This window comes from Cajanus cajan, chromosome 10 (assembly GCF_000230855.2).
Source record: "Cajanus cajan strain Asha chromosome 10, NIPB_CcT2T_4, whole genome shotgun sequence".
Lineage (NCBI taxonomy): Eukaryota > Viridiplantae > Streptophyta > Magnoliopsida > Fabales > Fabaceae > Cajanus > Cajanus cajan.
In genome coordinates this window covers 1,790,305-1,801,719 of record NC_138526.1, presented here as the reverse complement: position 1 = coordinate 1,801,719, position 11,415 = coordinate 1,790,305, and the positions used below count along the sequence as shown (strand labels likewise).

At 31.9% G+C, this 11,415-nt stretch overlaps 1 protein-coding gene across 1 annotated transcript; it reads right to left on the bottom strand.

Moving 5' to 3' along the window:
- Nucleotides 1-6,658: 6,658 nt before the first annotated feature.
- LOC109818024 (pectinesterase) lies at nucleotides 6,659-10,901 on the bottom strand. The gene is made up of 3 exons (XM_020383406.2): nucleotides 10,009-10,901; nucleotides 9,298-9,594; nucleotides 6,659-7,443 (listed from the first exon to the last, which is right to left on the bottom strand). Exons 1-3 carry the CDS (start codon nucleotides 10,886-10,888, stop codon nucleotides 7,034-7,036), a joined length of 1,587 nt encoding a protein of 528 aa, XP_020238995.1. The 5' UTR covers nucleotides 10,889-10,901; the 3' UTR covers nucleotides 6,659-7,033.
- Between the last annotated feature and the right edge of the window lie 514 nt (nucleotides 10,902-11,415).

The following is an 11,415-nucleotide window of genomic DNA, read 5'->3' as shown; positions in this document are numbered from 1 at the left end:
ACTCGAGTTCATGGTTATCACCTTGAGTGATGCTTTCCGACAACGGTCTACGGGCACCTATAGACCCATTCGACAACCGGCCGTACTAACATCCACTCCCTATGGCTTACCACTCATGCCCCCGGGTATAGAGGGAACTGTTGTGTGCAAAGGTTTGTGTGCAATTTATATTTCAAACAATTGCAGAAACTAAACATACAACAGTTATTAAAGCCATATAAATAAAGCATGTTATCATACAAACAAGGGGTAATAAAGTAATTTTAACTATTATTTGTTAAAAATAATCTGTCACTAAATGGGACTGACTCTCGAGGCTTCCCCAGTGGAGTCGCCATCTGTCGCCACCGGCCCGAAACGGGCTTTCGGCATTCGCGAAGGATGGTTGGACTCTTTTATTTGTTTAAAAATATGGATTGCTAGAATGACTTATTCTCAAACTGAGACCTTGTCAAACGAGCAATTTTATTAAAAGGCTCACCAATCCATGTTAATCCCAAGCGGGACCCTCCATGGATTAACGGTTTTCATAAAAAGGAAGGGTTCATGGAGTCGCCACCAATGTTTTACTCAAAACATTGGAAAAAGAAGTTTAAGGCAATCGATTCAAAAATCGATTTCGGCCATGACAACCAAAGTCGGGTAAGGGAGTCGGTTACGCGTGGGGAAGGTGTTAGCACCCCACAACGCCCCTTTCGGGTTCCCTATGACAGATTATTTCTAAAAATAATAGTGCAAAATTACTAAATTACCCCTATTTATTCTAAACAATTATAACTTAACTATCTACATGATGACAGTTAAATATACACACAGAAAGCAGTAAAAGGAAGGACTTAAGAAGAAACCTTTGAAGCGTGCTTTTATATTCAAGTAAAACTGGGAAGCTTTTTGGCGTTCCCTCGCTCTACAAGCCCGCTCGCTCCCTCCTAGAAAATTTTAACTATGGAAATCCGGAGGATTTCCCTTCGACTCAGTTCGAGACTCAAGCAAAAAGCTCAGAACTCGAGAACTTTGTCGGATCAACTCTCCGAGTGATTTCTAGGCAGAACACTGCTCAAAAAAACCCAGAATACTCAAGAAGAGGGTTAAAACTCAGTGTAAAAGTGTGCAATGACGTCCAAATGACGTCTTATTTATAGGGAACAGGCGCAATACGGGCCCTGGAGTCAATACGGTCCGTATTGAAGTTTTGAACTACAATACGGCCGTATTGAATTCAGTACGGCCGTATTGAAGTTCAAAAAACCTCAATACGGCCGTATTGAGTTCAGTGCAGCCGTATTGAAGTTCAGAAACTTCAATACGGCCGTATTGAGTTCAGTGCGGCTGTATTGAAGTTCAGAAACTTCAATACGGCCGTATTGAGTTCAGTGCGGCCGTATTGTAGTTCAAAATGTTCAATACGGCCGTACTGAACTTTTGGGAGGCCGTATTGGGCTTTATTCCCTCCACTTCCTTATTTTGAGCTATTATAAGACCTCTAGACCTACAGAGAATCCTCCTAGGGCCTTCCATGAGTCCTTCTGGCTGACTTTCCTTCAGTCTTCAAGAGTCTTCAAGCTTTATTTCCGACCCGGACAATTTTAGGGGTCTACACACATTAACTAGTCATTTTGGTTAGCCTGCATTTATTGTAATGAGTTTTCATTGCTCCTAGAAGTACTTATGGATTTGATTATAAACATATGAATTTGGCAGGTAACTTTATTTACAAGAGGTAAAGTGCCTGTCACTCAGCAATTACCAAGTGAATTAGGCAATGATTATGCTAATTTTTCTTCCAAGGTATGCTAATTGTAAATGGAAATATTGGACTAACCTCCTTGTAAGGAGTGATGTGAATTTGTGGCTTTTCATCTTTGTTATTTTTATATCTAGAGCATTTACTCTAGTATTTTTAATTTCCTATGCTATATTTCAAAGGAGACCAGAAGGACTTGACTTTGTAAAATTCAATATCTCAGCACAGGGGTTTGATGTTGTTTATGACATAAATGGTGTGCACATTCCTACTTGTTATCACCATATGTAGTTGATTCTTAATTTATGGTAATTGTTGATTAGAATATTTTTTTTATTAAAATCTAAAAATATGAAAATGTAGTGTCAACCAAACACAACAAAGGTTGACATTAATTTTTTTTTTTAAAAATTGGTCATAGCGTCGGCCTAGCCTTCATTAGGCTGACTCCAAAATTAAAAAAAAATGAACATTTAGTGCTGGCTAAGTCCACAAAAAGCTTATTCTACGAATTCAACTAACTAACATAACTAACTTTAAGTGTCAACTTAGCGAACAATAAAATAATAATAAAAAATAAAAAAAATATGTTAGAGGATCAACTTTGTTGACACTAAAAATATAAATTTAAAATAAAAATATTATTTACTATCGACAATTTCGACAATAACTAATTTTAATTTTAAAAATATTATAATTTAATGTCTTTATGACTGACGCTAAACAAAATTTATTTAATATTTAAAATCCACCCGACATATTTTAACGACGGCTAAGAGTCGATTTAACCGTCTCTATGAAGTGTCCATTTGTTAAATCAACACAATATATCTAGTGTCAACAAATTTAGTGAAAGTCATTCTCTTGACGCATAACCGACGCTAATTATTACACAATAGAATCGGCTTTTTAAAATTAGAGTCGGTTAGAAGCCAACACTAATAACCAACATTCTTGTAGTGTATTAAGTCATTAATATTTGAAGTAATTCCCGGCTCCCTGCCAAAAAAAAAAATTCGTCCAAATAAAGAGTAAATAAATAAAAAATTGGCTCAAAATCAGTGTTTTAAAACCCGGACCGACCCGGCCGGTTGGACCGGTTGGACCGGGAACCGGTGGTCCAGCCGGTCCGAATCTGAAGTTGGATCGGTTATGCAGTCGACCCGTTTCAAACCGGATTGAACCGGTCAATTTTCCGGTTCAACCGGCGAACCGGTGGGTCAAACCGGTTCAACCACTTTTTTTTTTTTTTATAATTTTTTTAAGGGACCATAAATCACAAAAATAATAATGAAAATTGAATCTCTTAATGAAAAAGAAAGGAGTCTTATTAAATATAACAATGACTACTTGTTCTAATATATTTGTTTACAATATATACAACTTAAATAACTTTTATAGTATATTATTAATTTTAAATTATATATTTAATAATTCAATATCTATGTAAATATTACATATATTATTTTGTGATATTAATTGCAAGCATATTATATATGTACATATTATTTATATTTTTAATTTGTATTAATATACCGTTTAACATGTAATTTTTTTATGTATTTTTTTACAAAATAAAAATAAAAATAATTTTAAATAAGATAGAAAAATTTAAATTTAAAATAAGATATGAATTTATTAAAATTTATAAGTATAAATATATTTAATATGAATATTTTTTAATAAAAATCGAGTCATGCGGTTCAACCAGTGACCCACCGGTTCAACCTTTGACCCACTGACCCAATACCTTAACCGGTTCGATGACCGGTCCGGTTTTTAAAACTATTCTCAAAATGCAAGTTAATCATTAATTATATAAGATTATTTTCATTTTAAAATTAATTCTAAATAATGGTTAATTTATAAAATTTATTTTATTTAATAAAATGCCCCAATACTGAGATGTGAATAATATTGTCGATCTGCATAAAATGAAAATATAAAAATCAAATAAATCTTATCTTATTATATAATTTAATATTTGAAGTAGTTTTCCCTCAAAAGATTTTGTCCAAATAAGGAATACTTAATAACGGAAATTTTCGGTGGCTCACAATAAGAATTAAAAATTGATTATTAATCTATATTATTTTAGAAAGTTGTTAACATTTGGATTATATGTAACTGCTATGTTTTATCATTTATGTTGTATTAGGTTGTTGTTGTTTTGATATTTCAATAGATGTCAATGATGCTCTTTTGTTTTAATCAGTGTTTCAACTATTTTATTTTAATATGAAAACCAATTAAAAGTTAATGTATACTTATTTTATCTCTTTATCTTATTTTCTTCATTTTTTTTATTATCTCTTTTTATGTGAAGGCTAATGCATTAGTAAAAGTTGTAGCTAGGCAATCACCACCAGTGCAATTATATATCCAACCAAAATCAAGGTTGTATTCCGTCCTTAAGCTTCCAAGTTATAGAATTGTCAAACCATTGGTATTCATTATCCCCTCCACAAGCCTCTAATAAATCACACCACCAAATAGAAGTCTTAATGGTAGCATTTTCAGAACCAACACTATCGAAACTGCCATACTTTAAGATTAGCACTTTGCCCCCATAGTTCGATGGAAGAGAGTCCATTCCCACTTCGCCAACAAAGCCACATTGACACATTGCAAGATTTTTAATTCCCAATCCTCCTTGTGATTTCGAACAAGTAATACTACTAGAAAAGTGTCATTTTCTTTCAAATTTTCTTGCAAAAAAATATTCGCAGAAATTTTTTACGAATTTATTTGCAAAAAATAATTTACATATATTTCTTACAAAAAATTTGCTACAATTTTAATGATCATAGAATTTTTTTTTCATGGTAAAAATTTGCATAAAATATTGTAAGAATTTTATTTTATTTCTTGCATATTTTCTTGCAAAAATAAATTCACAAGTAATGTTTACTAAATGGTAGAAAAATTTTGCAGGTAACTTTTTCTGCGGATTTTCCTGCAAATTTTAATCCACAGGAAAAATAATAAAAAAATATATATTTAAATTTATAAGTTTAATATTTTAAAAAAATTTCAAGTCCTACATCGATTGAAAATAAAACAATTAAAAAGTATATAAGTTGGGATAACACTTACTTTACAAGTTGATTTGTATGGTTAAGTGTTAGACTTATAATCTACAATCTTAAAATTTAAAAGATTATGTATTACATGTTGAAAGCATGAAAACAAATGTTTCAGATGAATTCATTGTGAGCATTTGAAAGTTGAAGAATTATTGATAGAATTTATAGTAATTTCTTTTATTTTTTTCGTGAAAAATATTCCTGCAAAATTTATTGCGAAAAAATTCGCAGGAAATTTTCCTGCAAATTTTTTTTTGCATGGAACTTTCTTGCAATATTTTTTTGCAGGAAACTTTCTTGTAATTTTTTTTGCAAGAAAATTCGCAGAAAAATTTCCTGCGAATTTTCAAATTCGTAAAAATATATTATCCACGAAGGTATTACCTGCAGATAAAATTTCGCAGAAAAATTTGAAGGAACAACGTTTTCTACAAATTTTTATAAAAAATTTGCAGGAAAAAATCGCATATAATAAGAGAAATTCTAATAGTGTAATTTTATCCCAACTTACTGTATCTTTTTTAACCTCCCTTACAATCCCATAAGAATCTTCTTTGAATTGAGATTAATTGTCAACCAACCATGACTTGACATTTTATAAAAGGATAAGTAAAATAATGACAATGATGTTAAGATAGAATTGATCAAGCATACCCTTCCCGTCGGATCTTGTTCTTCCATGGAGATAATTTCTTCTTAAACTTTTGAATAACTGGCTTCCAAGTCTCCATTTTCCTAGGATTAGCTCTGAATGTTAAGCCAAGATAGATAAAAGACAATTGAAACAATTTACAATTTAGGAGGTATGCGAACCTCTCCAAAGAATATTTTTCCACTCCAATTGCTCCAAAATGCTCTTATGAAAATTTACCTTTAATCCAGCAACAACTCCGAAACACCTAAGAGTACTTTTAATGGCCATAACTATTGTTTTATTTTAACTTTTAACTTTTAACTTTTTAAAATAATAATAAATAATAGTAGCTATACAAGAACTAATAATAAATAGTAAGTACTTTGTTATTTCCTATTCAATACCACTTTACACTTCGATAGATATTTACAATCTTTATCTTTACGGAACTTTTACAATGTCTGAAAGCCCTGAATGCTAAACACTATTATCACTTAATCAGAAAAAGTCAATTCTTCATCATGTATGTTTCTTAAAACTCGAAAATAAATAATTTAAGAATACAACAATGTTGTATTCTTTAATTAATTATTTATTTTTTTAAAACATTGTCCTGGATACTTTTGGTCATCAAACTTTATTTCAATTTATATTACAAAACAAATTATTTTGTTATAATAATTGTAATAACATATAAATCAAATAATGGGCAAATATTCTCAAACCTTATTTAAATTTTTATTAAATATTTGATGTATGTTATATGGGAGATCATTATGATAGATGTTTTAAATTTTGGATCCACTAGTCGATTCGATCAAAATACCTAATTAGTGAAAAATACTGTGAGTTAGTGTTCAAAATATATAATTGAGTATTTAATTTTATGTTAGATATATATACTATAAAAATAATACAATTCATTATATATATATATATATATATATATATATATATATATATATATATATATATATATATATATCCAATTACTACATTTGTTGTATTGTTTTGTAATTTACAAGTTTGATTTTGGATTTGCTTTGTTCTTCATAAACTTTCATCTTATAACGAAATATTTATTTTACAGTTTGTCAGAAAAAAAATTGTAAAAATCAAACTGACCCCGAGCATATTATTTTAGTTGTTTATTTATTTATTATATGCACAAGTTATTTATTAATTATAACTTATACGAGATAAATAGTCTAATGAATCTGACTATGAAGTTCGAATATCTTCATATAAAAAATTATATTTTATTATCACGTCACCGTTTCATATTAGTGTGTCAAATATTATAGAAACTAAAATTGCAAGCTATAAAATTAATAATAATAATAAAAAAAACATAACCAATAATAATAGATGCATATTATTCATTTTAATGTAATTAAGAAGAACATAGATAGAACCTCAGCGAATATAACATATGAAACAGCTTCTCAGCAATAATTCTCAAGGATTTCTGGTTGTTTTTGAGCAATCAATTTTATTAAACGCTTGCACAACATGTTTGAATTATAGCAGGTTAAAAAGAGCTTATGAAAATGGTGCAAGCTCTTCAAATTAATTAACTATATAGTAGAGTCCGGAGAAGAATGGAATGCCTGTGGCTGGTAACCATGATCTTCCAGCAATAAAATTTTCAACCGTGAATTTGGATGCTTCGGTTGCATTTGTTATGGCATGGTAACCACGCCATTTGACTCTACCTCTTGTGGAACCCCTAGGACCAAGGTTCATATACTCTCCATAATACAAAGTGTCGAGGGCAAAATCGCCTTTCCACTCTAACCACCCTGCAGGGTCTACCAACCCATCAATGTAAGTATGTATGAACACTGTCCTTGAATACTCCTTCCATGGCCTACCCAAGAAGGTTTTGAAGGAACTCAACACGGGCACTAGGTCTTCACCAGCCATTACATTCGAGTTCTGGATGCAAATCCCAGTGTTTTGATTCGGATCTGTTCTACCTGTTACAAATAATTACAAAGAAAAAGAAGAGTTTTCTATGTTACTAAAGTAAAATTAAGGTTGTGTATCTAGTATCTACTAATTGGTACGTAACATTTTGAGTTTATGCATTTAGCTTTTATTTCCATGAAATAAAGGGTTTGAATTCCAACGAGGCTAAAAGTAAGTAATCTTGATTTGTTATGCATGTATATGTAGTAGTATTGGCCGTTCATTTTCATATTAATAATTGGGATTTCGTACTTTAAAGTGAATCAGTTGTGAGTTCTATGTTGCAAAATGTTAAAACGTATAAATAGATGAATATACTTTGATATAAAGATAAGTGTGAACAATATATTTTGCTGTTTCAAACGTGACCCAACTTAGGTTTATAAAGGCCCAATATGCCTCTATAACAAGGCAAATGATAAACACACATTCCCTCTCGTATAAACACACCCCCTTTTTTTAAAAAAATATATAAAATGTCTAAATTATCCTTTTAAAAAAAATGAAATTCCTAAAATTACACCCCCTACCCCGCACCAGAACGGCACCAGAACGGACCGTTCTGCAAGAAGAACGGCTCGTTCTGATTGCAGAACGTCTTGTGCTGCTTGCAGAACGGCCCGTTCTGCAAGCAGTACAGGCCGTTCTGCTTGCAGTACGGGCCGTACTGAAAGCAATACATGCCGTTCTGCTTGCTGAACGAGCCGTTCTGGGGTCGTTCTGTTACAGTACAGGCCATCACGTCACTTTTAAAATAGTTACCTTATGACTGATTTTAAAACTCCGATTTTAAAAGTCATTTTTGTACTAGTGTGTCTTTCCATAGAACAAGTAAGAGTTTTTCTCTTACAAGACCACCTGCTGACATTGCGCACCCCTCTTCTTTCTCTTTCTGGCACTCTTCTTCTTCTTCTTACTATTGCGGAAAGTTCTTTCCGGAATTATATAAAAATGTTCCAGAAAATACTTTCCATAATATTAAATTCTTATTCTGGAAAGTATTTTCCGGAAATATTTTGTTACATAATCCCAGAAAATACTTTTCATAATATTAAAGTTACTATTACGGAAAGTTCTTTCCGGAATTATATGAACAATAATTTTACTATTCCAGAAAGTACTTTCCGGAATGCTAATGACTGTAAAAGAACCTTTCTTATGCTAATTATGGTGGGGCTAGTCCTTTTTTTTTTATTCAGAATGACTGTAAAAGTATATTGCTTAATGACACTGAGCAAAAAGAGGCTTTGGGAAGAAGAAGGGTGTGGAGTGTGGGGTGCGAGGAAAGGGGGTGCAGGGAAGGGAAGTGTAAATTTAGGAATTTCATTTTTTTTAAGGGTAATTTAGACATTTTATATTTTTTTTTTAAAAAAGGGAGTGTGTTTATACGAGAGTGGAAGTGTGTTTATCATCTGCCCTATAAACAAACAGGCTCAACTTGACTCAATGGGCCCAAACCAGAGTAACCAACATAAGGCAACAAACCTCTAACAACTTACAGATAATTCAAAAACCTTATATTACTCTTTGGGTATAAGTATCGGTGTTCATGGTCCGGCTTGTCTTACTAATCCAGCTCGAGAAAAAGAAACATTCAACGGGTTTAGGTTTAACAAATTGGAACCGATATATTTTAGAGATGAGTTGAGCTATGAGTGGAGTTGTTCCAACCTTTTTCCAATATCATTCATTATTTAGTATTTTTTATTTTTTTTAAGAAATATATGCATTAATAATATAACTTCTCATATTAGTGTAAGAAATAATATTTTGTCTAACATAATTTTATAATTATATTGAAATATATACTTTGAAATATTTTTGTTATTATATATAGCAGTTTTTGATCTTTTTATAATTACCTTGAGCTGTTATGGCATTTTTCTGTTTTGGCATTGGCCTTCTGGCATATATATTGCAGGATTGAAAGACAACAGCGGCGTTGCCAAAGATGAAGTCGACTGTACCATAAATGTGGCATTCCTTGTAGAAGTGTCTTTGGGAGTGGACATAGAGAGTGTCTTGGTACCCTTCAAAGCCACAGCGGTAGAAGACAGAGAGGTCTGCACCACAACGCAATGCCACCGCTTGGTGCTTTTCTGCTCCTGCTGTGTTGCGGAATGTCATGTCACGTGCCATGAACCCATCTCCTGTCACCGCTGTAAACATTGCAACCTAGTTTACACCTTTTCTTTCAAGGATATTTTATAAGATTATATTTATTAGATTATTTCATACATAATTTCGATGAGATATTTCACACACAATGTCATGATTTTTTTTAGTTATTATTAAAAAAATCTCTCAATTATTATTAATGTATATATATGTATTTTATAAACGATTATTTCTTCTTTTATTTTATCAATATAAAATTTATTTGTATATTAATGTTCATCATGAAAATTTCCTACCTATTAAGTGTAGCGTTTCACTCTTAAACATGATATACACCAATTAACTGTGAGTATTCACTCTAATTTGTTATTATTTTTTTTAATATCAAAATTACTGACTTAAAAAACGAATTTTAGAACTCAAAGTAAAAGAGACATCAAAATTAATACACATACCAACTGTTGCTGAATTAAAAGTGGTAGAACCTCCTCCAACACTTCGATTACCAGAAATGATTGTGAGCCTTATACCATCACCATACAACATAATATTCTTCAAAGATTTTCCAATCACAATGTTTTCATCGTAAACCCCACGCTTAACATATATCACAAACCTCTTTCTCCCACTCCTTTTGGAAACTGCTTTCAAAGCTTCTTTGATGGTCTCAAAATTCCCTGAACCATCTTTAGCTACCACAACATCTGGTGATAACAATGGTGACTCTACAAGCTTCCTATCACCGGGTGATAACCATCTTGGGAAGCCATCTTCGTTAGTCTTTGAAGGAATTAACGAAAAAGCATTATTAAGAGCCAAAAAATTGCTTATGATCTCTGAGATATTCTTGTTGGGAATGAGAGATAGAACATTGTTGTTGCTAACCCCAAGCTCTTGGAACCCGGTTTGGCATGTGTCAATGTTGGTTAAGGCTGTGCTAAGCCATGTTTGGAGATCAAAGCTAGTGCTTTGTTTCGTAGGGTTAAGGGCTTGGTTGAGAATGTTGATGGTGTCTTGATAAAGGGTTATGCAATCTCTCCACGCTTCTTTTTCTTGCTTGCTCACACATTTGGATCCCAACCACATGATATGAGTTTGGGTTTTCAATGATTGGTCCATTGCAATTCTGAGGATGAGGTTCTTGAATTGTGATGCACTTTTTGGGATACCATCTTGAAATTGGTGATGATTTGTGGCGGCAAAGTGCTTGCATGTTTGAGGATGTGGGGTTTTATTGCACCAAAAATCAATGGCATTTGAGAAAATGGTTGTTAGGGCTGGGGAAGACAGAGAAAACAAGGATATGAAGACAATTAGGCCAAGATTTCTGGCCATTGTTTCTGAGCTAGATAAATAATGATAGAATTAGTGGTCATAACACTGTTAATAGTTCTTGTTATATATATGTTAAAAGGAACTCAAAACTCAAAAGCAACGCGGTGATTTCAGCCGGCAAGGTTAATTTGAAGACGAATGAAAGTGATGGTATAACTTTAACATCCTTAAATTCAACAAAAAATTGTTCGAAGATCATATATAATGCCTATACATATATAGTTAATTTCTGGATGAATCACATTTAAATGTTTTTTTCTTGGACAGCAAAAGATAATTGTATTACTTAAATATAAGGGGTATCATAAATTCATATACAATATTTAAAGCAGATCTACCAAACTACCTCATTCCATTTAAGGTGAATAGGTATTTTACATGTACCATTTAAATGTATCTATATTTCCATGTACTATTGACTTTAAGTAGCTAGTTAATTTAATTCTACGTGATCTCATGATGAATTTTGAAGGCTAGTAGTGTAGGTTTATAACAACTAGCTAAACCTATATTAATTTGACTCATGA